Source organism: Columba livia, chromosome 4 (assembly GCF_036013475.1).
Source record: "Columba livia isolate bColLiv1 breed racing homer chromosome 4, bColLiv1.pat.W.v2, whole genome shotgun sequence".
NCBI classification, from domain to species: Eukaryota; Metazoa; Chordata; class Aves; order Columbiformes; family Columbidae; genus Columba; species Columba livia.
Genome location: NC_088605.1, coordinates 55,478,178 through 55,505,704, shown reverse-complemented (window position 1 = coordinate 55,505,704; position 27,527 = coordinate 55,478,178). Strand labels below are relative to the sequence as shown.

Genomic DNA, 27,527 nt, shown 5'->3' with positions numbered 1-27,527 from the left:
TTAAAATCTCTTTTAAAATATTCTTATGCTGTGAGGAAAACTGGAATAAACGTGCTACCCCCGATTTAAGAGAGAACATAATTTCCTGTATTTGGCATCTGTTTAGTGGGTATATACTATAGTAACGGCATGTCAATTGAGTACATTTTGAAGAAAATAAATCCCTGTATGAGACAGTGTAACAGTAAACTATACTGAGAAACCTTAGTGGAACAGTATTTAATCCTAGCATTTATTTTCTTCACAATACAAACATTCTGTACCAAATGGTTGTTTTACTCAAGAGAACACCTACACACCACAGGAGTATAGGCTACATACGAATTTCTCTTGTCTCTCTAGCTTCACACCCAAGGACATGGGTGATTTCCCTGGGTATGGTCTGGCCACATACATTCATTTGGGTCTCAGACAGCCCCCTTCGCACCCTGAACATTGTACAGCAGCATGTTGCGATTACTAAAAATGTACTTGTTAAGACTTCCCAGCTATATTCTTGTTTTGTCATTTGTTGCCAAGAACAATTCCAGACTTCCTATTAGCTCAGAGGATCACCAAAAAATTTCCAAGTTTACAGGGGCGCACAAGTTCCAAGCTCATTGTTCCAATAGAAGCGTTACTTGCATCATCAGACTTTGGAGCTTTTCTTCTCTTTTTTTATCTGGGGGGAAGGGGAACGAAAGAGCGAGGAACTGACACAACCAGAAGTATCACACAATGTTTGACAATTATTCTGAACAAAACTTTTGCTCCTGTTGCTCCAAAACCTCAATGAAGAGTTTTTAGGACTTTGATAGCCACAGTCCAAAATTATTGTCTATGGAGGTAAGTGGACAAGGCTTCAGTATTTTTCTGGTAACAGCCATTACCCTTCTGTGTGAAATAGACTTGGGAGAGGTTTTGCAAGGTGGGTTTCTTTGGTTTTGTTTTTGTAAGGTTGTGATTCCAATCTCTTACAATGCATTTGGAGTAAAGGATTTGAGGCCAATAAAACCTACAATTTGCTTAATCTTTATTTGTTGCTATTAAGATGCACAACACAGAGCTCACAAAATAAGATCTTAAAGCCACTGTTAAGGTGACATACATACTAAGAAGTATTTATGTCCTATGGCCAGTAGGTGTGAAATTTGACTCGCATGGAATAATGCATACCTAGGTCAAAGTTGTTAGAATTGAGGAGGAACTCGGGGAGGTAGAAGAACTCTGGGATGAGCTCCTTCACATCTGCCATGTTGTGCTTCGAGGCAGAATACCAGGCCTCCCGGACGCTGTGAAACATTCGGTCAGCCAGGTCGAAGTGACCGCCCTGCAGGACACAGCAAGAAGCATCACGGCATCAGAATATCTCTCACCACAGCAGATTTTGGCAAGAAAGCAACCCCGACCACTCTCTGCCTAATAAAGACACTACAGAACGTAGCATGTTTCTTCCTCTAACACTGTGGGGGTTTAAATAGCTGCATTACGTTTTGGTGCACAATAATAGTAAATACAAAGCACTGAGATACAGATATACAGAATTTTAAGAAGGGAGTCATCCAGTCCTATTTCAAAGTTTAAAGTCTCCCAGAGAAACACTATGGCAAAGAAAACAAATGTTTTTGCCTGATGGCTTCTGTCTAGGCAAATATTTTATAAGTAATGTTACAAACCCTGCTGCCTGTCAAAACTAACAATCAATTCTAGGCTCTGCAAACATTTATTTTAACACTCAGTACTAAACCAGCTCTTTGGAGAGACGTATTGGTTTAAAATAACAATCTTTCAACACCTCTAGCACAGAACTAAACAACTGGCATATAATCCTCTCAAAAACAGACAAATAAAGCATGATGAATGAAGTAATTTTTTCACAAGAAAACATGGGGTTTTTGTCTGCTAATATTTTGTTCTGCATACATTTAGAGAAATGTTAAAATTATGAGGAAAAAAAAAAGTTAATTCTATTGCATCTTTTACAAAGAAACATCAAAACTTCCCAGGAAATAATCACTCTGCTAAAAATATTTCTTCTACCATATTTGACAAGAACAAAGCTGACTGATTGCATTTTTCACTTAGGTCTCAAATGTGCAGCAGCAAGGAAGCACAAAGTGAGGTGGTGTACTTCTTACCTGCAACCGTAAGAAAATTTGAGTAAAAGGCTCCATCCGGACAAGATAAGAAGCCACTATCATGGCCGATGAATAGTGGGTCCCGTAGTGATAAGCTGGAGTTTCCCCTGCAGAAGATTAAAAATCATAAACATAGAACAAATAAAGCAGTTAGGTAACAGAATCAATAGTACGTGACCTTGGAAACATTAAACATTGGAATTTATAATTTTCATTCTCATGAATCTGAAAGCTTTATGTTTTGTCATGGTTACCCCTTGAGTTCTGGCTGCAGTCCAGCAGCCCTACTTCAACAGGTTTCTGCCCAGCAATACTGAATGGGTAGTAACTTTTAACTAATTGAAATGTTGCACTGCAGTTATGGTGATTTCTGCTGAAGAAACTTTTTTTTTAACTTTTAGTCTTATTGGTTACTGTGGAACCAAAGGCTTGGGCAGAAATGCGTCTCAGAATTGTCGACTACAGATTTTTGTACAGCTCTTATTTTCCTAATGTTCTGGCAAAAATTCTGCATAAATACACTTAGAATATACTGATTCATTTCTAGAAATGAATGTCTTTGCCACCTGCTGCTGTTTGATACAGAACAGCACTCCCATAGTTAAACAGGCTTGTTTTTTCAATAAGAGCACACAACAAAAAACCTTTCATATAACAGCTGCCTTGCCAAACACCCAAGTTTTATTTTCAATATATGAGGAAGCTCTAAAACCGAGAATACATAACTTAATTGCACCTCACTCTGAAGCGTTCCAAATTTAAGAACTTATTAGTGCACAATTTTTGTTGGGTTTGGTGTTGGTTTTTTTTTGTTTGTTTTAGCTAAGAAAATGCTGTTTCCTTAGGAAAAAAAAAACACTAAAAAATGAAAAAGCTAGCACACTGATAATGCAGAAGTATTCCCACTCCTTTGTACAACTTATTTTCTTGCAGCAGCACTCAAACTGTGTTAGTCAGAAAGAGCTGGTTGCACGCTTCATGTGCTTGCCTACTCCAGCCTTTAGTCAACATTAAAGGGCTCTGAATGTGCAACTGTTTTGTCTTTATTTTTACATACACACAAATGCTGTCATTTGGATTTAAAACAAACAAACCAATGCAACAAGAAAACCAATGTGCCTTTGCTCTATTTTAGTATTTGTTGGAGAGTCACTAAAAACCACGGTAGAGTTCTGCATATCCACATCAACACCTCCTGACTCACATCACAAAAATCTATGACTGACTTCCACCATGTGACAGGCACACATCCCTCTGCTCTTCCTGCAGGATGTATCATTACTTACCATTGGGATCTTCCCAGTCTTTGTATCGCTTCTTGTACTGGGCTAATCTGTCTTCTGTTTGAGCTCCCATGGGCTTGGCCAGGTTTCTGAATGTCTTGGGATTTGTAAGATCCAGTTCCTTCAAAAATAAAACAGACACCAGTTTTATCTAAAACAAACAAACAACAGCAACAAAAACAAAGAGAAAACCCCCACAAAAAGACCAAAACAAACCCTTTGAATGCTGCTAATTACCATATTTAACACCAAATACCTCCTAAGGCTGCCATCTTTGCTTTCTATGCACACAGCAGGTGCAATGTCGAATACGCTTAAACCAGTTCTTCAAATCTGATCTAAGAGAGTCAGTGTTTTTTTATTTTAAGTCACACCTGGTCTCTGGATAATTTTCACCCTGCTCACTTCATCCTGTTCCCCAATTTACCCTAATTCTGTTCTTGAATACTTGGCATGCACCCTAACAATATTTTATGTTACGGTCCAGCTGGTAGCGATGGCTGCCCACAAAAGCATTAACAGGATGCTTCATCTTTTTCAAGGGCAAATTCTTCACTGCAGGGACAGATTTCATAGTGGCCTCTAGCAGAGTCTTCTGGAGAAGCATGCTTTCTCTGCAGGCAAAATATCCTTCAGGATATCCAGTAGAAAGCTAATGCAAAGACTTACAGGAACTGCTGCAACATAAAGGAGAGGCAACTGCCTTGAAACGCAGCTATACACCCTGGCCCTCACCTGTGCACAGTCCAACAAAATCTGTAAAATCAGCACAGGCAAGGACCTGCCCACATGGGACAGCCAAGAATCTCTAATATCCTACCCACTGATAAGTGGGAGGAACATTACAAAATAGGTTAAATCGAACAACTGGCAATAAAGATAAAACCTGGTTTTACCAAGGCAGTGTGAGCCAGCTATAATATTTGCAAAACCTCCAACACACAGAAGATTCCCATTAGGCTGACAAGATATTTGATTTACCTCTGAATCATAGTCTGCAAGGATCCAGGGAAAGACAGGGTACTGCATGAGATCGTTATAGGATCTGCCCGCCAGAGTGTTCAAGTGCATCAGGTACTGGAAGTTGCTGATTTCTCCTCTCTTAAGGGAAACAGATAACAGCCCTGTGAAGTCTTCACTTTACAACAATCGAATGTCTGCGCTGCCAGACTGCCAAGGTGTTCAGCTCTCCCCAAACTTATGAAACTTACTTCAGTACTACAATGCTTACTCCACTTTTACTATAGTCCCTCCCCGTGCATTTTCAACAGTAAAACCACTTCCTATTTGATGATGATACAATGAAACATTAATACTACAAACTAAAACACTGAGATACACTTTTGACAGTAGCATATTCCACCTGTTTGAAACAGAGGATGCAGCTTATGTGCACTGATTAATTATGCATCACTACAAAATGTGGAATTTAATTTAAAAAAAAAAAATTCCCAAAATTTTCATACTTACTTCCCATCTTTGAGTAACAGACTTTTCTCCCACTAAAGTGCTAAGCAAGCCAGACCTAATGAGAAAAAGGAAGTGTGTTTTCTGACTTCGCAGTAATATCTGGGTTATATCTTCACAAGAAAATCCAAAGTTTTAAAGTGAAAACTTGTATATTGTAACAATTAAAAAAACAGGGCTTGGTTCCTTTCTGCTTTAGCTGTGCCTTTTTTATTTCTAAATACAGACTGTTAACACTATACAAATTAACTGTGCAATCCAGTGCAAATACAAAGGTATTTAACAGGCTGACGATGAGGAAAATATCTTTAGCAACTCAGACTAACCTAATGCCTTTGGCATTCCAATTCCTTTTAGAACGTATCTGTATACTGATAATGTTAATCTTGATAACATATATTAATTAGTAAGAAGATATACCACTACTGCCAATAATATTAAGTTCAGTTAAATAACTGGAGCACAGCATCACTAGCAATTTATTTTTGTAATGCCCAATTTTAACCTGAGTTTGCAGTCCTCTCCAGTGAACCCTGACCTTAACACAAGCATCACTGATTTTCAACTGATGAGCTATAGAGCTTGTGAGGAACCAAAGCACCTACCCTTGCTCTACACTGGTGTTTGGCCTCTGTCCGGACACCGACTCGGAACTGTCAGTTAGAGATGGCACCACAGCTAAAAACCTGCATCAGCAGTTAAATGAAAATAACATTAGTATTTCTATCCTGGGTATGTTGTCTTCTTAGAAACAGAGTGCATTTATTACAATTACAAAGTTCATTTTGAGCAGCTCCATAACACCTTCAACGACACTGAATGACCCTTTTCTCACTGCACACACACCCCAAGTTTCATACGCAGGCATCAGCACTTCCAAGTGCTCCTTTTGTGCAGCACCAGGTTGTCCACTGCCTGATGCCCATCACCCTGCAATCTGCGTCTGGTTGTTAGATGTTGTATGCTCAACAACAGGTATTTGGAAATATTCAGATTAAATGTTTTAAACTTAACTTATTTTACAATACCTTTGATAAACTTTGTTTCTAATCCCTTTTTGGAAAGCTAGAAGATAGTTCCGTCCGTCTCCTGAGAAAACTTCAATTGCAATTGGCTGAAAACAAAGAGGACAAACCCAAGTCAACACTAACACATTTGCTCGTCTCCTCTGAAGGTCAGACATAAGAATAGAAGTTTAGTCAGACTATGTCACATCTGACACAAAATTATGGTGAAGCAGACTTTGCTTAGTGCAGACAGCTGTTTTATTTTTGCAACACTAGAATTCACTAATTCACTCAATAAACTAAACCACTGTGAACAAAATGTTCAAACATAGGTGTCTGACTTAAGCAATTCAATTTCAACACAATGAGCAGCTTCACTTTCCAAGTACTGATAATTGCTTTTGAAAAATGACTACATTGTTAACAAATCCTGAAGTTGACTCCTCAATCCAAATATGGTGTCTGAGTTACCTGCAAAAGGTATCTCCTTTTATGTACTTCCTTGATATCTTCATAGGCAAAAATGCTGCATGTTCTTTTAAGTTGACTTGGACCTTGCCTTGCTCCCCTGGGTATGATTGGCTCATGCATCCTGCAAATGAGCACAAACAGGCAAGAAAAAAGGGATTAAAAAGAAGATAAATTAAAATAATTATTCTCTTAATTCATATGAGAGTCCAGTTACAGAAACAGCCAATTTTCACAATATACCATATCACACGGAGGAAACTGCTCCTGAGGTCTTTATGAATCTGACATTATTTTGGAGTTGAATTCTCAAAAACCTCATTAAACAGTTCTTGCTCAGCTACTAAAGACTGATGAAGTTCTCTATTAATTGACTCACTTTGGAGGCAGTGTCTCAATATCTCTTATTTCTCTGGTGGCTGTCATTGTAAATCCATCAATGACATAGAAGTGCTCTTTCCCAAAGAGCAGGAGCCCTTCGCTGGTGTCAAGGCCCTGAACCCGAGCACAGCGGTACATGTGCTGAATCTGTAACGAAAAGCAGACATTTGGCAAAAGCAGGTCAACAAACTCAGGCTCAGGCCATTGCTTTGTTAGAACAAGCCCCAGACAGTCTTTTATCACTTGCAGATACAGCCAAAGTCTGCAATTTTTTCCCCTTAATCAGAGATATACCTAACATTTGCAATTAGCAATTGGGGAGGGAGTTAAATAAAACCTCCTCTGTATAATACAGATTTACATATTTACCAACTTATCCACTCATTCCATGCTTCTTGAGCATATTTTAGAACCTGTAGCCCACATGAATGTGATCACAAATTTACTGGTATACTTCAGACAAACTCTAGAATGCTTAAATATGCAGCATGGCAGCTCAACACTATTCTTGGGGATACAATACCAGTTCTCAAGGTTTTTTATCCTAACGAAGGGAAAAATTAATTATAGACAGTTTCTCAAGTTCAGTGTTTATATTTTCAATATATACTTTCTGTCTGGACTCATTAAGCAGACAGAATAATAATCCAAGCATGGGATAACTTGCAGCTTTCATTTTGAGACAAGTTCTTTTTAACCTAGCAGGCAGAAGTAAAGAAAAAGAATGTTTCCAGCACAGGGTTTTCAGCTCAGGACCTCTTTGAACCAGAGCACATGTTTGGTTTCACAGAAGAAGCTGATGGAACATTAAGCAAATTCAGCTGTAGATCAGGGAATGTATTTTGGACATTTATTCAGGCCTCCAACATGTCATGCAGAAATTCTGAAATAGTAAGTGCTTAGTGTGTTTGAAGTACACAGTACCTTCTCTCCTTCTTCGAGAAGTCGAAGTAAAGTTGTATTGTCAGTCTTCTCCTCTTCGTCAATTGAGCCTCCCTCAGCAATCTGATCCTGCGATTGCTCCTGGTTCTCATCATCTCCTCCATCAGGAGCAGAGCGAGATCGTTTCAGGGGAGGCTTCACCAGGCCTGGAAAAGAAGAATAGAGATAGCTAGATAGCTAGCCAGATAGACAGACAGACAGATATGTAGATAGAAAAAGAGGGGAAAGAAAGAGGAGGGGAAAGAAAGAGGAGGGGAAAGAAAGAGGAGGGGAAAGAAAGAGGAGGGGAAAGAAAGAGGAGGGGAAAGAAAGAGGAGGGGAAAGAAAGAGGAGGGGAAAGAAAGAGGAGGGGAAAGAAAGAGGAGGGGAAAGAAAGAGGAGGGGAAAGAAAGAGGAGGGGAAAGAAGGAAGCCAGACACACAAAAATTTCACTTCGCAAAACCTACTGAACTTTAAAATTGCTGATCCAATGCTCAGACAGAAAAATAAGAATCCTACAGGATCTTAATGCAAACACATGAGAAGATACAAAGGCAGATAAATTTAAAGAAAGCAGTTCAGGACAGAACAAATGATCTAACCTTTGACTCTTGCAATAGTGTCCTCCCCGTGTTCTGGCTCCTGCTGAGTTGTTTCACCCACTGTATTCTCTTCTATAGTGTCCTGGAAGACGGCAGCGTTTCCAGAAGCCAAGCGCATGTAGTACTCCTTACTGTCGTAACTTATAGCTCTTCGGTAACGAGCAGGTTTCTTAGAAATAATTGAAGAAATGGCTTGGTCAGTCAACTTCTTGGTCAGTCAATTCTGTCAGTGAATGTGTTTCAGGAATACTGTGTGCAGCACAGTGCATGCCCATCAAGTGTTTTGTGCGTGCTCAGATATACACCAACACAGACAGACACAGAGACTCTGCAGTAAATCTAATCTGCAGGCTCATTTCCTAATTCAGCCACGCAAGTAATAATGGAGTTGCAGAAATGTCTGCAAATAAACCTACAACATGGGAAATAAGGGGTATGGCCAGTATGTTCTGAACTGTTACAAAAGGCTGGGATATTTGTGCTTAAGATTGACAGATCAGACAGCCATGTTATTGTTTTTCATAACTCCCTACAACACACGCAGCTTATTCATTAGCCAGCTACTTCTTTACTCGGCAACAGTTTGAATGAAAAACTGCCTCAAGGAAAGATACAAATATGTGGAAGTTTATATGAACCAAAATCAGCCAGTGACTGCCTTTGAGGCTCAGAAATGATTAATTAATTCAATTGTTTCTTGTTTAGTAAGGGTTCTGATGGTTTGCAGGCAGGAGACCAGCCCAAGAGGATCCATTGAACCGAAGTATTTCTTCGAGCACTGTCTGTACCTTTGGGTAACGACAACAGATTACAATACACTTCATTTTGGTGGTGGTGGTTTGTTTGATTGTTTGGTTTGGTTTTGGGAGGGATTTTTTTTTGTTTGCATTCTGAGGGCTTTTCTGATGTTTTTATTGTTGCTGTTTTGTTTCATTTTGGTTGGTTGGTTTTTTCGTTTGTCCATCCTGTCCCCCATCACAGGCAATTCTTGTGTTCCTCACTTGATTATGGAGGTAGAATTTGAAATTGAAGTAAAAACTAAATGAGGACCACAGATATATTAGAGTCATCACAGGGGATACAAGTGAAGACAAAAGAGGTATTAAATAGACAAGAACCTTTCCAAAATTAAAACATACTGATGCACTTGGATAGAAGAAAACCCATCCATGTTATACTGCAGTTGAAAATTTTCTTCTCTGACTACTGTTTAACCCCACCCTCTAGAAAGCTCACTTTGTCAATATGTTCAGTTCTCCAGCAAAATAATTTTCTTTGGTTTTGTTTTGTAGCTTTATTCCCCATGGATGTTGAAATTAGATTGAGATAATTACAAAATATTATTATAAATCCAGTTCAATGCTTTAGATTTATGTAGAACTATATAATATCACCTGCCATTTCAGTCAAGATTTTCCCTTGTTCAGTTTTGCAGTAATAACTGGAAATCAATAAAATGTGATTTTTTTGTTGTTGTTCATCTCTATGATAGTACAATGGGAAAATAAATGACCCATAAAATCAAATTAGCTTTATTACACACGGATGCTTGGGACAACTAAGAGATTAAGATCAGCAACACCGAGATTTATTATTTCAGGTCAAACTGGCTGCCCACAAAATCAAAAATTTAAGGCACTGTGATCTAATTTGCTCACTTATGCTCAAATAGGTCTTTACTCATCACCACAAAAATGCCACTTCTGTGACACTTAACACCTCGGTGAAAACAATTTATGTACAGCCTACAAAAAAAACCCAAACTAGCACTGCTACATGAAGTAACAAACACAGCAACAATTTATGATCTATTCTGTATAACTGAATGATTTTCATTCATATGTATTAGTTGTCATTGTCATATGCAATTCAAAAGGAGAGAACACATTAAACACTGTAGTGATGGGCAAGACTGCAAATGTAATTTAGGAGAGAAGCAGCATAACACTGAAATGCTCACAGAGCAGCCACTTCCAAATAAGTCTGTTATTTCCAAGGCAGGATTCCTGTTTTTTAAACAAACGTACATTTCATTAATAGTAAAAGTGAACAGAAGAGTCAGGTAAGACAAAATTAACCTGGGCTCTAACAAAAGTAGGCCCGTTCCAGCCCATTATTGCCAAAAAGGAGAAAAACTGCTCAGCGGATCCTCTCTTAGAATGAAAGACCTTCCCAGTAAGTGCTTCCAAGTGACCGTGTTGCCCATTACTAAACATGTTACACAAACCATTAGTTCAGATCCCGAAGCCACAACACTTCCCACAGTGAGAACAGTGAGAGCACAGCGCAACACAGCCGGTTAGTGTGCAAAGAAGTTAACATCTACAAAGTTTTATTAAGTGAAGGTTGAGGAGAGCACAGTAACATCTTCTAACGTGATTACTGAAAAAAATCTTTAGGCCTGGAAAAATGTACTGAAAGAGCAAGTTGAAAGCCAAACGTAGAAGCTATGTTAAGGTTGTCTAACATGCAGTAGGAAAAAAAAAGTTGTATTTATTGTTGTTTCAGTCAGTGTATTTGTTTCTTTACCTTTTGAGGAATGGTATCATCAGGTGTCTCGGGAAGTCTACTTGAGATGTCAGACTGAAAACAGGGCATCAATTATATAAACATCAGAAAAAGAACACTTCTGAGAAGAATGTACGATGGCACGTTTTCCACTTCATGTGAATTAGAACGTCACTACAGCTATTGTGTGTCAGATGGCAAGTAGACAAACATAAATAATAGTTTAAAACTGGTTGTATGCTATTTTTTGTTTGTTTAAGTACTCTGACACTCATGCTTGATTTGAGGAAAGAATATCCACACATGCCTAAAAAGACACAATAAACACTGCTGCATTTCTTAAACAGCAATCCGAAGTGAACAGGAACTAACCGCCAAGCTTTCGAAGGCCACGTGCATTTCTCCACATAGCCCACATTCGTATTTTTGGATGGATCAAAGTACATTTCACAAATGCACCCAAAGCAAGGCTGTTCCATTTTGTTTTTTGCAGATCACTGTTTACCACATCATTTAATATAAGGCAAGAACTCAGCCTGAAACCTGCCATTGTTACACAGCTTCTCAGCCTCCAGAGGCTTGTGAAGATGCCTCCATTGTTCACTGGCAGGATCACCCAGCTGATGCAAACACACTTCATTTTACATTGCAATGCTAGTCTTCCAATGCACTTAGTTTGGAGCCCAGTGGTTCAGTCCTTTCCCTGAATATACTATGAAGAACAAGACCTCACCAGCCATTTAGGACATACAGACAGAATACCAGATAATATCAACACAGTAAAGCACATTTCTTAAGAGAAACGTGTAAAGTAGCATGGATTTTATAAGAGTGCATAAAATTACTCATTGCAAAATTTTGTATGCTTACCAGCAAGTTTGTTTCTTGCTCAGCTTCAGGCATGTAGGGATACTGAATATAAAACATGTCATTTCGCACCATCTTCTTCCTCATTCTGCAGGGACCCTCGGTCATCTCCAGCATCCACTTGTCAAGATGGGAGCCAATGGGGGGACCCCACAAACCTCGCTCTCGTAGTAACTCATATTCAATTTGAGACCACTCTTCCGTCACGTATTTTAATGCATTCTGCTGACGCTGAATACAAAGACATTTGTACATTTGTCAAAAGTAATGTTGTTAAGCCTGTCTCTGATATTGGCAAAGACATTTCACTACCTTACAGAAAGATGCATAATAATTCAAAAATCTAGCAGCATTTTCTAGCATCTACCATAAAAGCAGGGCTCATACTGTAATCTTCTCGACAGGAGGAAAAAAAAAAAAAAGAAAAAAAAAAGAAAGGTAAAAGCTCTGGTTTTGGTTTTTATCTTTAACTGTTTGCATTGGTAAATGGCAAATATGCCAGAAGTGTAACATTAACCCACAGATTTTGAAAAAGGATTTTAGGTATGAAAACAAAAATTGTTTTGGAGGCCTTCCCTGTTTGTATTTACACTGAAGAGAGAGGGTAATTAAGTTAAATGAAAAGTTAATCTAGTTTGAACCAAAGCACTTTGGGGCTGCTTCAAAGAAACAGCAGGGTACAGTTTTATTCTGGTAGAGCAGCCTCTTTCTGCTGCTGCATGATTTGGGAAAGGCACCACGAAATTTTATCTGTGTTACTATAAAAGTAGTGTTTGTACACAATGCTTCTACGTATCTTTTAAGTTATTCTACAATGGCTCAGTAAGGCAGCATATCTACCATACTTTCAATCTCTCTTTTTCCACCCCCTGTCCCTCCTTCTAAGGAAAGGCTACTTAAGCTTCTTTGAAAAAAAAGAAGTTTTGACTTATGCAACATTGCTACAGGAGTCTTCATCTACAACCAAATCAGAATTAGTTTCCTCATTTGTTTATTTGCATTAAAAATCCCTTAAAATAATATCTTTATCTAAATATACAAGAATTTACTGATGATATCACAATATTTTACAAGCCCTGTACTGAGAAACAGGATCAGTATAATCTTACAGGTCAAAATATCAGTTTCAGGCAATTAATCCTCTGAACCATACCTCCTGATATTCCTTATACTGCATATCAACCAGGTCCCGAACCACTGCAATGTGAGTGAACATCCACTGGGAAATTTCCTAATACAAAGATAAAAGGACAGACAGAATGACACTTCATAAAAGCAGGTTTGGATTGAATGAAAAGCCTATGAACACATCACCCTTGCTTACTTGCTCAAAAGGGACAGTTTCTTAAAAAAAATTACTTAGATGACAAATTTAAAACTAATGCATGCAACAGTATTTAAGGTTTTGTTTGTGTTTCTATTATTATTATTTTTTTAAAGGCAGTAAATTCATGTATGGGGATACCCTTTAAAAGAAACTGGCAAACATTTGGAAAATATTCCAAGCATGTGACTAAAAGTTCAGAACAGTCCCCAACAGCTAAAGATTGGCACTAACTGACAAATACTATTACTTTTCCCTATTTCATTTTGAGTAACATTTCCTGGGTGCTGCCTCGTTTGTTGGAAATCCTGAAGCACTCCTCACTCCATGCCTCAATACACCTGTTTCACTTCATGCTCCCTCTACTGGTAACAGACAGAAATGGTTCCTTGTCAGCTCAGTTTATGAGTTTCTTCCTTTTTTTAATATTTTAATGTGTATGCCTGGCCACCAGGAAAATAACCAAGAACACCAGGAATTCATTTTTTTTTTTAAACAAAGCCACTGAATAATTTTCAGATCAGTAAAAGAACTGGAAACAGTTTTTTTTTTTTTTTTCCACAGGTCCCAATTAACTCCCAGTCACCAGCAGTCATAAATTACCTTGTGGCAGGAATCCACCTGCCCTCTTCAGCCCAACATCTCCCCACTGTTTCAAATGCTAATAAGAACTCAATCCTTCAAAACTTTCAAACCCTTCTTTCCTTTGTTTTCAATGCCTCAAATATTTTACACAAATTGCCTGCAATGCACTAACCAGGTACTGTCCTACTGAGAGCACACAGCTCTACCACTGCTGTGATACGCTGCTCTCTTTTTCAATTCTTATTTTATTTTATCTTTAAGCAAGCAGGTTTCTAAAGTGAACGTCCAGTTCTACCAGTACATATTGTTTTGCTGAACTCCTCTCTGTAGTACAAAAAAAAACAGAGCAAAGCAGCGTTTTTTTAGTCATGATATGTAAAATGTTAATTTAAGGATTTTTGTGATTCATATAATCTTGGGTGTAGAATGAAGAAAAGGACAAGCTTCCATTTCAGAGCAGTATTGCAATCTGAATTTAAGATCCAGACAGCAAAGCAATAAAGTATATATGTAACCAAAAACAACTGAGCAGACTCACCAACAACAAAGAGCTTAACTCTTGGCTTAATCTTGCAGATACGCAGATGCTCCTACTACATTAGGACATGCAGGAGCAAGATGCCCAGTCTGGATATTCAAAAAGGGGAAAACCAAACACCAGACACCACTGTACACTCAGCAGGACTCCTTACATTGGGATATTTACTGCAAACCCTGCACATACATTGCTGGATTTTAGATTGCATGTCAGTAATTGATAAATACTACCTGCGTAGAGAGGTTGTGTTTGTTGAGTCCACTCTCCTTGCGGTTTCTCCTGGAACCAGTCAGTTTAGAGAGGCCGAAGCCACTGCTAACTCGTGAGAGTTTTGACTGCGTGGCTGGAACCAAAGCCTCCCCTCTACTGATGCATTTCTTCTCATGAGCTGAAAATCAAAGATAAATTGCTAGGGGTGTTTTTTAGGGTTCCCCCCACCACCCACTCCCCCTCCACCTTTTTTTTTTTTTTAGTAGAACAACCTTTTCTGCTGCTTCAAAAAGGTGGCTGTTTGGGGGCTGGGTTTTGTGCGTGTGTGGTTTTTTGGTTGGTTGGTTTTGGGGTTGGTTTGTGTCTTTTAAGAGCGGTCAGCAGCATTCACATTTACGTCAAACATTCATGACTTATGTGAAGAAAGATCTCCAGATGAAATTTAGGAATTGCTTGCATTTTGAAAATTTGTTACTCCTTCTGTTGATTATTATGGCCCCTGAGCTATGAATTCTGTCCTCATCTGAAGAGGTGAAAACCAGTTACGTATAATAAAATCATCACCTAGCCTCCCCTCCACTCCTACCAATTTTAATTTTGCTGAATTGCATCTCTTAAAGAACAAGTGGGCATTCCCAAGACAGAAGACAGCATCTGGAGAAATAGTGTTTTTTTTCTCAAAACAGTTGCAAAGATAAAATTTATAAAACTTTTGTCATAAACAGTAGATAGTAGCACCTGTTCCCCCCTCAAACCAAACCAAATCAAAACAAACAACACCCCAAAAAACCACAAACAGCTGAGATGCAATCTCTGTACCCAAAACCAACCTAAAACATGACCCCACTAAGCAATCTAGCAGCAAAAGTATGCTGTTTTGAGCAGAGAAACCAGGTGGGCCTACTGCATCTTTTTGTGCACATACAGCCATCCCGGCTGATAGTCAAATCTGCAACACTGCTGTGCTTAATTCAAGACTGAAGTAAAAAAAAAAGTCAAAGCTCAGTTCAACTCTTTCAACAGTTTGAAGTTCTCCCAGTAGTCAGCTAATGAATCGTACTGTGCACCAGTTACCTTTGAGTCAGAAAGTACATGCTCACATTCCTCACTGTTTCTCTAATTCATTCCTTCTCTAAGCTTTCTTCTTTTAAAAGCACTACTACTTTTTTATAGCAATAATGTCTCCGAAGATCCTTCACTCTAGTAAAAACATTTCTGTAAATATACCAACTATCAGTGACACACTGGAAACTCGAACAAACATGAGAAACAGGGAGAAAGCAGATCTAGAAATACAGAAACCACAAAAACAAGTATTCCAAGTTTCCAAAAACACTTTCTGTACATCCGAGTTAATCTCAATTCCTTCAGAGCCATGTAGTTGTCAAAGGAGTCATGTCCCTGGAGTTTTATATCTATTGTCTAAACTCTCACTAATTCAGTCCAGCAACAGTTGGCCTTTATTACATGAGCACACAGCTAACTCATGCTTACCTTGCTGTCCACTGGGATTCCCAGGCCCTTTTCCTGCAAAGCTCCTTCCTATGCTGAACAGGAAATTTCCCAGCAAAGAAGTCAGGGAGTCACTGCTGCTAGAGAAGGGCTGCTCAGTCACACATTTGCAACCGGATCACCAGAACGAGTGTTTGCAGGCTGCACCCAGACATGTTCAAGAGGGGTTCCCCCCTCTCTGCCTGGCACATCCAATCCCAAGAAAGGTAATACAGGTCACCCTGAGCCAAATGTTCATGGGAAGGTGCTAAAAGACTCCATAACCATAATCCACAGTATGCTACTTGGTGCATGCTCATGCACACAGGACACTACTGAGATCACCAACAGCATTGAATAAAGGCCCCGTGTGCAGCACAGTGTAGGTATATCCTATACACGGCACAGTGTACCTATATCCTACCCATGGCAGAGTTTCTGAATGAGATACGTTCAGTGCTGCCAGCTTAGAGCATTTACTGCCACACAAAATCTCAGCCTGTATTAAAACATCCAGTGCATATGGTTCACTTCAGGAAAATCTACCATGCAGGACAGATAAATTTTCAGTTACACTTACCCAAATGATTCTGCCAACACTTTAAACTTGCTTCCTCAATAAAAGGTCTCGCAACAGTTATATCCACTTGACCACGATCATTGACAGGCAATGTCACTTTGAAAGCTTCTTCCAAAACCTGTTTTTTACTATGGATCAGCTCTGTCCACACTCTGTTTATGGCCTTTAAAAGAAGCTGGCGACCTGCATAAGTACATCACAAACAGCAAGGTCTCTATGGTGCTTATAGAATCAGTAAGTTTACAGTAGTGAACTGAAGAATTTCTGCCATTATACTCTAGGTTCTTGCCCTCTTGCATAACTTGTGAGATATCTTTGACTAGACTGCCTCTTTTTACCATTTATATACTATCAGAAAGTATCAAACAATTAATTTTGGAATGTTTTTCTCTGAATCTAAAACACTGGCTCTGGTAAGTTGTGATCCTTCTCCCACATCCATCTATCAACAAAATGAGATAAAGAAAACTCTTATAGAAATATATGTCTATATACAAACATACTTCCATATATTATGCTTTAATATTTTACATAAGTACACACCCACATAAATATTGAATATATTTATATGTAAAAAAAACCCCTTCTTCCACAGCTAGTTCATAAATTTCCTTTGAGTGAAAGATCCTGAGGATGCCACTAAATAATAATTTTACACCTTATACCAATAATTTCATACCTATGATGCTCACGTAAGATCCAGCTGATACAAAAGCATGGTGCACACTTAAAATGACCCATTTCTATTGCATTCAACTCACTGCATATAAACCAGTATTTCTAATTCTGGTGCATGTCCAGAAAACAATGAAGAGCTCCTTCTATTTTAATAAAACAGTAACTTACCCTGGATATGTCTGTCTTGGAATTTTTAAGTGATTTTATCTATTTTTTATCTATTTTAATATACACACAGCCCTAAGAGTTACTGGGATTTATCACTAATTTTTTAAGATTAGCGATGACAATACAGAAGTGACATTAGCAGACATCTGTGACTTTGTCACTCACAGATTACCTTCACTGACATCTTGATTGTAGACTCCATCTGGTTCTATATCAGAGGGGATCATTATGTGCCAAGTTGTCATCCTGGCTTCTGCTTCCAATCCAAACCCATCAACATTGCTACAAATACACAACAAATTAACAACAACTAGAAAAAAATACAAGCTAAAGTGTTTGATTCCCTGTGACAGTATCGCAAGGATTAATATGTGCCACTACAGCAACGTATCTTCACTTCTGTCCACTTGAGTTCTGATAAACCTGCAGTCACAAGCTAAACTAAAGGCTTATGAATAATCACACGTCATTGACACTGATGTCACTGGAGGAAGACGGTGGTATTTGCAGAAACACAAAACAGCTGAGGCCATAAACAGAAAACCATGAGGGTTTCTGCTGCTGATGCTTCCTAAGTGTCTTTGAATGAAACAAATTGTACATCTTTTTGGAAAAATAAAACAAAAAAGCCAGGTGGGCGTTTGTAGCAATGCAGAAAAGTTGGTGTCTACAGCATTTGTCACTGGCATCTGACTGAATGCTTGACTGGACTTATTCAATGCTGTACATCCAAGTACTAAGCTATAGAATTTATATGAAATTATTCAACAGACAATAAATCCAGTGACAGATCCCTTTGATTATCAATTACTTAACACCAGTGTTTCTTTCTACCTTGAAAACATTTAAAATTACCAAAGTACAACAACAAAATGGTTAGATGAGCACCCAGGTCAGTATTTTAAAATACCTTTGCAAAAAGAGGTACAAAACTGTTCTCTATATCTGGGCTCTTCAAACCTGGTTTTGTTTCAAAACAAATCACTTAAGCTTGCTTGCATTTCACTGGATTCGCAAGGCATCATTGCTGAGAGAGAACAGGTGATTTTATTACTTCACAGACCTGGTTCTGGAATGAAGTTCCAGCTGAGATATTTACCTTCCCACGTGCAGATTAATCAAGCAGTGAGCTAGGCAGCTGATGAACTCTTGATCATGATTTCCAGGTCCCAAAATCAAGTTTCTGTTCACAGTAAGGACCCTCAGCGAATCAAGGAGAGCCACTTGCTGAGGAACCGTTTTGTGTGCCCTTGAGAACTGATACAAGATGGTCCTGTTCAGGCAGTGGTAAATAGCATCCAGTGATAGTCCCTGAGATCTTCTTTTTGACTGATGTGAAGGAAAAGAGAAAGATCAGATAGTAGCAGAAAAATCAATTTACTGGCAGATAATCTTCCCCTGAATTGACCCATGCTCATTTTTCAAATTTGGTAGTTTACTAAAAGCATCAATTCCAAGAATTTCAAGGACTAAAATGACTTCAATACATGATGATACACATAATTTTAACATCTATATAGACATTGCTGATTATTAACAACAAAGTCTTTTAATAATCTCCGACAAAAATGCATGAGGAAGCTTCCCAAAAATGTTGATGTAAATTTAGGAAGCTTCCAAAAAACCATGTGAGGTAACTTTTGTTGTTTATTTTGGGGGATTTCTAAAAAATAACATCATCTGAAAGCAGTTTTTACTGCTGATCAGATGTGCTAGGGAAGCTCAGTAAAAAGACAGAAAGCCTGGGGAAGAAAAGCATCCTTCTATGCTTACCTGACATGCAGGTGGCTTAGTGACTGACATCACTCCATGGATTTTAATGTAACCTGCAAAAATGTTTTGGCAAGCAGGCTAACAGAACAACACTGCTACCTGTGCAATGAGCTGGATTATGAAGTCCACCAGAAGTTTGGATTCTTTGTTGAACATGCCCTGCCAAAGCTTATCCACCACACGCTGTGTAAAATAAAACACGTTGTTCACCAGCACTTGGTAGCTTCCTCCACTCGTTATAGGCAGAGATGCATCTTCACCTAGATAACAGCAAAACACAGTTTTCTTCATTTACCAAAAAAGATCTGCATAAATACAATTACACTAGTCTGTGCTTTCTAGACTTTTGTAAAAGAGAAAAAGAATCAGTCAAACAGCCAAAGCCTTGTGGCTTCCCTACAATGAACTTTGATAATTTGAACATTTGAAATTGGCAGTGACAAAGGCCACAAAAGAGGGAACCAGCAGGCTAAGAGGCCAGAAGAAATGGTACTTCAGTGATCCTGAGACATCATGTTTATGTGCGGTCTTTCCTTTCAACTGGAGCCTGAGGCATCATGTTTATGTACGGTCTTTCCTTTCAACTGGAGATGCATGAGAGTAGAGCCATCTGTAGCTTTTTTAAATTAGTGTTTTGCTTTTCCAAACACCTTGAGATGACAAGTGATAGCAACCAACATAACTTCTCCCTCCCTCTGCTTTGCTCAATAAAACTTAGAGTCAATAGGCATGAGCTGCACATGTCTGTGTGTACATCTGTCAGTCCAGCTGTATTAAGAGAAGCTTGAAAAGTGCAAGTGCTTCCATAACAAAACAAAACCAAAAAAAACCCCACCGCAACAACAAATCCAAAAAACACCAGTGGTGTTGATTTTGCTGGAAGTTCACCCACATTTATTGACTTGCTGCCCTGCCTGTATGTGAAGCAACTGATAACACCATAACTGGAGGAAGCTGAACAAAACCTTGAAGAAAGAATGCCCAGAGAAAGCAAAGTTCTCCTCCTGGGCTGCACAGAAGTAAGGGCAGGTGGTTCATCTGAGAACCTGACTCAAAGCTTCACATAACATGATTCTTGATTCATTTTATGAATGCACTACACCCAAAGACAAATCATTGCTGTGGCAAGAAGTAGGGAGACTTCTAAGCACATCTGAACAGAAACACATGCTGCTGTGACATCTGGGATGGGGACAGAGCAGACTGAGAGCTCCTGGGAAGTCCAGCAGGCCATCGAGAAATCCAGCTGGGCACCTGAGCAGTGATATTCCTACAGGTCATCTCATAATCATCTAAACTCATGCTCTGGTGGGACAGCCCACCCCACTGACATCCAGGTTGCAAGCTTCTCATTCTTTTCCTGTCCATTTATTAACGGGATCAACGGAGTGCTAATCCCAGAGGCTTTTTCTCAAGTGCTGCATTCATAATAAAACTGCAGCAGAAGTAAATGGAAACAAAACTAACTTTTAAAAACCAAGTGCCCACTCATAATAAATTTATAATAGCTCCAGATCCTCTACCTATGCAATAATGGCAAAAGACTATGCAAGATCCAGTTTCAGTTCTTTCTGATGTGATTGCAATTTGTCTGGTTTACATATCCAAAACATTCATCCCACATACTTTTTTTTAGTAATGTATTTAATAGCTTTGGCACAATTGAGATAGTAAGGGAAAGCATCATAACAGCAACACCATTTACACATCAAAGGAAAAGGAAGGAAAAAAAGATAAAGACAATAAAATTGTAACAAAAGATGATGCTAATAAAGAAAAAGTTAAATAATCAAAATCTTTTGCTCAAATCAACAGATTGATAATTAAACTTTGGTATATTACCCAATAAAACATCAGCTGCAAGTAAGTGGTCCATCACTCCATCCAAAACATACGTCTGAAACTCCTTCTGCTGTGTTCGTGTCGATCTTTCAGGGGAAGCCTGATAAAAGAAATACAATCTTAAGATAATTACTATCTCTGAGTTAGCAAAAAGGGGGTGGGAGGATGGTTTTCTAGCTGAATTTCTCTTTTTTCCGCTTTCATAAACAATATTTTTCCTCTTAACATTCTACCTCCAGTAAAAAGCCTTAGTTTTATCTAAAAATTTAAGAGAATGCATGTCAAGTATACATCTGTATGCAGTCTTACAGAGATGACATTACCCCTATTTAAATCCAGTAAACCCATGTACTGCCATAATAGGAACTGGAAAATAACACATTCCAAAAAGGTGCACAAATCTCTAACTAAACATATGGTTAACCTGTGATGATCTCAGTACACATAGTCACCTCCTTCCGCAAAAGAAAAAAAGAAAAAAGTAAATGGGACAGGTCAAACACCGAAGTTGATCATCGCATCTGTGTGGTGTTCTGCATACTACTACAGCAGCCTTGGTATAGTCGTATAATAGATGGATGTGCTAAACCTTTCTAATTTCCTTTGTGCTTTGAAGGACTTTATCACCTTATGTTGTTCAATGGATACATAATCATGCCTAACTGATCAACTTAAACAGTCCTAGAAACTGACATAATGTGAAGTGAACCTGCTTTGTCTTCCCCCACAGCAGTTCAGCAGTGCATACATACCCAGTCCTCTGATTACACTAAGGGGTCAGTAATTAACATTGATGAGTGATTACAGATTAAAACAGCTGTAAAGCAACTGCAACCAACTGAACATGGCCTCAAATATGCTTCCCGGTGTTTGCGTATAAAAGCATCTCTTGACAATTCATTTTTTATTTTGTGACTGCAGAGAGGCCCAACTGCCCCAGGAAATTCATTAGGAAGTACACAAGCATGGTCCAAAATTCCTGCAGCTGTTGAAGAAATTGAAGACTCTGCAACATGTAGATGAGGTAAGAAAGAGGTAGGCCAAGGGACAATGTGAATTGATGTGAACCGAACATTTCAAAACACATTGTGTGAAGAAGTTGTAGGGCAGTTAAACAGCAGCTGAACTCCTCATCCTCTGCCTCACAGTTAACAGAAGGATGCTTCCTTTGTCACAAACTTAAAAAAGATAATTTACAGGAAGATAACGTAGTTATTTTGTGATTTATTTATTTTTTTATAGCAAAGGCACCATATGTCCTGCCACTTCTTTTAATCTGATGTAACTAAACTGGAAGCCTTAATATTTCTGAAGGGATTTGCAGGGATTTTACGTTTTCAACAAAACCAATACAGCTGTCATAGCCTGAAGGATGGTTAAGAAATAAATCACACGCCACAAAAATAAAACTTCAAGAAAGTCACAGCTTCTCCTGCTGCACTGTTGAACATTGAGTGTTGTGATCTACTACCTCTGTTTCCAGACAAAAGGAAGTATTGGCTAAGGTGACAAAACAAGATTATGGCTGCTCTAAAGTGAGCACTGAATAGAAATAAAACATTGACACAGCATGCTTAGCAACTAACAGAGCCATTTGACTGGCCAAATGAAAGTTAAGGAGACCACGAACAAAAGCAGTTGTAGGTCTGTGGTGTGGAGGGCAGAACAGAGCACAGCAAGAAAAACGCCAGTTAACCAGCATGCAGTCTGTCAGCTCAGGCATCTGAGATGGTCACAGATATACACAAATGCTAGGGGGGGGATGAGAGAGGAGAAGTCCAGAAAACATTCTCAAAGGAAGGCTGAGATAAACCCTCTGCATGTGCTTTCTTAGGTCTTCCAAGCTGTTAAAGAAAGGTGAGCAAATTACTATTTACATGACACTAGTGTTGCTCTTTTTTTTTCTTATTTCACAACCATTTCCAGGATTCTACTGCATTCCCAGGCCATCATTCCTCTAACTTCAAAATGTAAATAGAGGAAAGCATTCCAGAGTAAAAATGTGTCAGAATAAAGTTCAAATAAAATAAAATAAAAAAATTAAAAAACCCCAAACCCAAAAGCTTAAAGAAACTTTACCTCTAGCAGAAGATCTACCAACGGAGTCTGTTTGCTGGCTGGTGTGAGACACAAGTTATCAATAATCATCACACGCATGAAGTCAAACACAAACTTCTTGGCAGGATGGTTGGTTAGGTATGTCTTAGTGCCGACATTGCAGTATTCTGATTGGCTCCTGTTCATGCCAGAATCTGCTGCAAAGGCTTTAAACTCTTCAGCTGGAGACCCAACTTCATCATCAAGATCAGTGACCTGTGAAAAACAGCATGTTAAAACTCTAGAGGTCAGCAAATTAACAGAAGTCTTTTCACTACTCTATTACTTACTTGTCTTTATAAAGCTATTCACTTCACATTTTACTTCTTAAGAAGCCTTTCTGTAAGATTATTCTGTTGAGGACCAATTCCCTAATATACAACAGCAGAAACACCCAAATTCTAGTTTTGGATTCCCAATGCAAAAATTAATCAGTGAACACTGGTGTGAGCTAGAGATCTCATTTCATATTCATTTAGATAGAAGAACTGCTACCGCAATTTCTACATACTTTGCAAAAATAAATTTTCTCATTGCAAAAAAAGAAAACTTTCGAAAACATTATCAACTAAGGCACTTGAAGTAAAATCAAGACAGAAGACAACTAAAAAAGGCTACCAAGCTTATGTGACAGAAAACAAAAAAGGAACTGAACCTTTTGTTTGTTTAATATGATACCTTATAGGTAAGGCACTTCCCCAAAATCTCTTAAAAAAAAAATAAATCTATATCTATCTCACTATAGTTTTCCTGTTTGTGACAAACAAGAACCTTTGAGGGGCTTGCCCTTAAGAAGGACTGCAACAAAGCCACAAGCAGTAATGGAAACTGCCAAATCCAAAAGACTACAAGAGTGACTGTTTTTACATAACATCCTCCTCCACATGCAAGAGGAGTCAATATGACCACCCTCACCAGGCTTATCATGTCACCAAATCACACTTGAAGTAATCATGCGTTTTGAACATCTGGTCTGCTTCAGCAGAAGAGCTTTCCCAGGGAACGAAGAGAAACCCAAACATGTAGTCCTTCTGGTTTTAATCACAATCTCAGAAGCCCCGATAGGTCCGTTAAGAATTTTCTCTCAAAGATGAATTTGGGCTATAGTGTTTTTATTTCACAAAGGACTGATTAGTCCAACACATTTGGGCAGAGGGAAATGCTGGAGGACCAAACAGATCTGGAGTCCAGAGAGCCCTCAAGTTGTTAAGGCAGCTACGCAAACTTTCAAGGGACCTAGCAGTTAAAGTAAAACCTGCTCAGAGACAGAAGGCTCCTCTAAAAGCTCTATAGAGGTGAATGCCAAATCAGCATTACCAGTTTGCAAGTGGCACGCTTTTGTTCCTTTTTTTTTTTTTTGAGAGTGCTCCTGGCATCTACTTCAAGTGCAAGTTATACTTAAAAGCAAAATAAATGACCTCCATGAAAGACTCATCAGCACACAACTTTAAAAAAATTGATCTATTTTTACTGAGGACAAAAAGATGGCATGCCACCAGTAAGTATTTTCTGAAGTATTTTATCACACTCTGCCTAGTTCTATCATTTGCCAGCCTGTAGCCTAATTATCCTTCCATGCTCTTAGTAAAATTACTTTTAGATGTTGGTTAACAATAACTGTTTGTTTCCCTTCCATTCATATTCTAGGAGACTGAGGGGTGACCTCATTAATGTTTACAGATATATAAAGGGTGAGTATCACAAGGATGGAGCCAGGCTCTTCTCGGTGACAACCAATGATAGGACAAGGGGTAATGGGTACAAACTGGAACACAGGAGGTTCCACTTAAACTTGAGAAGAAACTTCTTCTCAGTGAGGGCAACAGAGCACTGGAACAGGCTGCCCAGGGAGGTTGTGGAGTCTTCTACTCTGGAGGCATTCAAGACCTGTCTGGACATGTTCCTGTGTAACCTCATGTAGGCGTTCCTGCTCCGGCAGGGGGACTGGACTGGATGATCTTTCGAGGTCCCTTCCAATCCCTAACACTCTGTGATTCTGTGAAACTGTATAATTTGTAGATGATACTTAGCTCCAAGAATACCTCTATCAACTAATGTCCTGCAATAGGTCTGGTTAAGGCAGCAAGGCAAGCAAAACTGAAGTCACAGCCTCTCCTGGCTTGAACTCAGTAGTTCGAGGTAATACAAGAACACAGTTTTGTGGTTAAACCACAAAAGAAACTGGGAAGTGGGAGGAAAAAGAAGTTTTAGATTTTATCGCATCCTCCAGAGCAGAGAGCTGAAAGCATTGGCTGACTCAGTCTCTGTTGCTTTTGTAAATCTGAGCTAATGTTGTTCATATGAGTGAAAAAGCTGGTCCAGCAGCAAACAGAGAGCGTACATTTCCCCTAAAATGATGTTTCGGATGTCATTGCATAGCAACTGCCCTTCAGTTGAACAAGCACTTCCCTCAGTTCCAAAACCCAAGCACAAAACATCCAGCCCAGTCTTTAGAACTATTATTTCTGCATGGTAAGTAGAGCTCTATCTTTGTATGACTATTAATTAAATCCTCAAAAATAACATTCAGAGGAAAAACGAAACAGCTAACGGGTTGGATTTCCTACCATCTCAGAGTAAGGTCGGATGTTGAAAGGAAACACTGTCGCTGCCAGCGCACAAAGGAACTCTGGACTCATCCACAAGGAAACGAGGTCCGGCACGTTGTGATACAAATACCGAAAGAACTGCATCAAAGTGACAGGATATTCTCGAAGCCAAGAGCCTTCTTCCTCCGACTGCCAAGGCTGGGTTGAAAAACAAACAGCACATTAGCGCAGATGGCACTAATCGAAGAATGCTCATTTCAGAAAGAGGCTGCGGGAAGAGGAGCTGTAGGGTCAAATCTGCCAACAAACACACTGTCAAGCATGCAAGGAAACATGTGATCATAACACATGATCAAAGATTGCGCCAATGGGATCCACCATGTGGATAAGCACTTGTTCAAGAAGAGCAGAAATAAGCAACTGAATGTGGGGCCAATCACACGACCAAGTGTCAAAAAGAGTCCAGAACATGTCAAATGTGTGTTGGAGCACTTGTCAGAACACATGACCAAACACATGTCAAGAATACACGACTGAAGACATGTTGTCCAAACATGACCTAATACCTGATATAACAAGTAACAGAAAATGTGTTCAAGCAAGTCACCAATGTGTGACAAACCTGGCCCAAATTGACAAAACCATCTCATCATGTCACCATACAACGAACACCTGATTCAACATGTGACCAAACACACGGTTGATCTTTTCTCCAGAATGTGTGAAAAATGAACAAGCCACCAATTTCTAACAAACACATAAACCACATGTCCAAACCATATGCCTGCAACAGGTAACAACAGAACATGTCCAAGCCATCACAAACACGTGACTGCCGCAACAGCATGTCACAATATTGTAAATGCATGAGTAATCTGTGGCTGAACATGACAAATATGGCAACAGGACATGTAATGATGCAACAGGCTGGTACAAATTGCAACCACATGATTAAACGTAGACAGACACGACTGAACACTAACGAACCCACAGCAATAACACATAGCAGCCTAACACAACAGTAACCTGTGTCTAGGCATGTCACAAACAGGAGACCAACCATGTTTACAACACATGACAACACAAAATAAAACACGTGTTCTCAGGAACATGGTTTAGAGATGGACTTGGAGGCAGCATCAGGCCAATGGATGGCCTCTATGGTCTTAAAGGTCTTTTCCGACCAAAATGACTCCATGATTCCTAACATGTGACAACTGAAAACACGTTAGTTATGACTGACTCATGTAAACCCAAAACGTGATAGCACGTCTGAACGTACACCTGCTGGTACAGTACAAGGCAGCCAGGCAAGAGACAGCACATGCCTCTGAACATGTCACAAACATGTCCCAACAGGTGAGGACCAAACACAGGACATGTCACCAGCAAGAGACAGAACACATGACAACAGGAACATGCACCACAGCAGGTCACAAACACGTGACCAGTACTCAGGTCCAGAAGACACCCCTGAACATGTTAACACGGAGGCAACATGCAACCCATGCTTCCCAGAGCCTATCACAAACACACGACAACCAAACAGGCAACAACTGAACAGGTGCTACTTTTCAAACATTTCATGAGATCATTTTCAGCAGTTAACGCACTCAGTCTTCAAGGAAATACAAAATTTTCCCACTGAAAAAACAACTTTCACTGTTCCTGACATTAGATTCAAAGATGACAAGATGACACATTTTTTCTGGCAGTAAATTAATTTCCTCCAGCATATGCCTATTAATAGTCAGGGGACTCTCTGCATGTGAAAGGTTCATGCACGAAATCTACAACTCACATAGCTCTGAACAGATGGGACATAGAGTCTCAAACATTCCTTCACAATGTTAATCAGGAAAGTCAATGATCTCTGCCAAGGGCATTTTATCCTTCTGCTTTCTTGTTTTGTTTTAATTGCAGCAAAACACAAAGCGCAGCTTTTATGTGAAAAAGCTGTGCTAATTTTGTGGCTGCTAATATTTCTACAGATAACGAATAATAAATTAAGATACAATAACCCACTGACAATGATGGTTTTTACCCAAGTAGCATGAGCTTAACTCACAGC

At 39.1% G+C, this 27,527-nt stretch overlaps 1 protein-coding gene across 7 annotated transcripts in view; it reads right to left on the bottom strand.

Annotated features, from left to right (window-relative positions):
- WDFY3 (WD repeat and FYVE domain containing 3) overlaps positions 1–27,527 on the bottom strand; it is a 169,651-nt gene that overhangs the window by 16,416 nt on the left and 125,708 nt on the right. For 6 of the 7 annotated variants that reach the window (XM_065061871.1, XM_065061873.1, XM_065061872.1 and 3 more), the window contains 22 exons: positions 25,475–25,654; positions 22,890–23,123; positions 20,811–20,910; positions 19,068–19,228; positions 18,295–18,524; positions 17,368–17,477; positions 16,350–16,532; positions 14,299–14,456; positions 12,775–12,852; positions 11,625–11,852; positions 10,776–10,829; positions 8,247–8,415; positions 7,648–7,811; positions 6,722–6,870; positions 6,346–6,466; positions 5,896–5,981; positions 5,473–5,553; positions 4,871–4,925; positions 4,382–4,501; positions 3,404–3,521; positions 2,118–2,224; positions 1,156–1,309 (listed from right to left, as the gene is read on the bottom strand). In XM_065061871.1, the coding sequence (XP_064917943.1) occupies positions 1,156–1,309; positions 2,118–2,224; positions 3,404–3,521; positions 4,382–4,501; positions 4,871–4,925; positions 5,473–5,553; positions 5,896–5,981; positions 6,346–6,466; positions 6,722–6,870; positions 7,648–7,811; positions 8,247–8,415; positions 10,776–10,829; positions 11,625–11,852; positions 12,775–12,852; positions 14,299–14,456; positions 16,350–16,532; positions 17,368–17,477; positions 18,295–18,524; positions 19,068–19,228; positions 20,811–20,910; positions 22,890–23,123; positions 25,475–25,654 (3,040 nt within the window). The remainder of the gene's footprint in view (positions 1–1,155; positions 1,310–2,117; positions 2,225–3,403; positions 3,522–4,381; positions 4,502–4,870; positions 4,926–5,472; positions 5,554–5,895; positions 5,982–6,345; positions 6,467–6,721; positions 6,871–7,647; positions 7,812–8,246; positions 8,416–10,775; positions 10,830–11,624; positions 11,853–12,774; positions 12,853–14,298; positions 14,457–16,349; positions 16,533–17,367; positions 17,478–18,294; positions 18,525–19,067; positions 19,229–20,810; positions 20,911–22,889; positions 23,124–25,474; positions 25,655–27,527) is intronic. The other variant, XM_021296730.2, reaches the window with a different exon arrangement.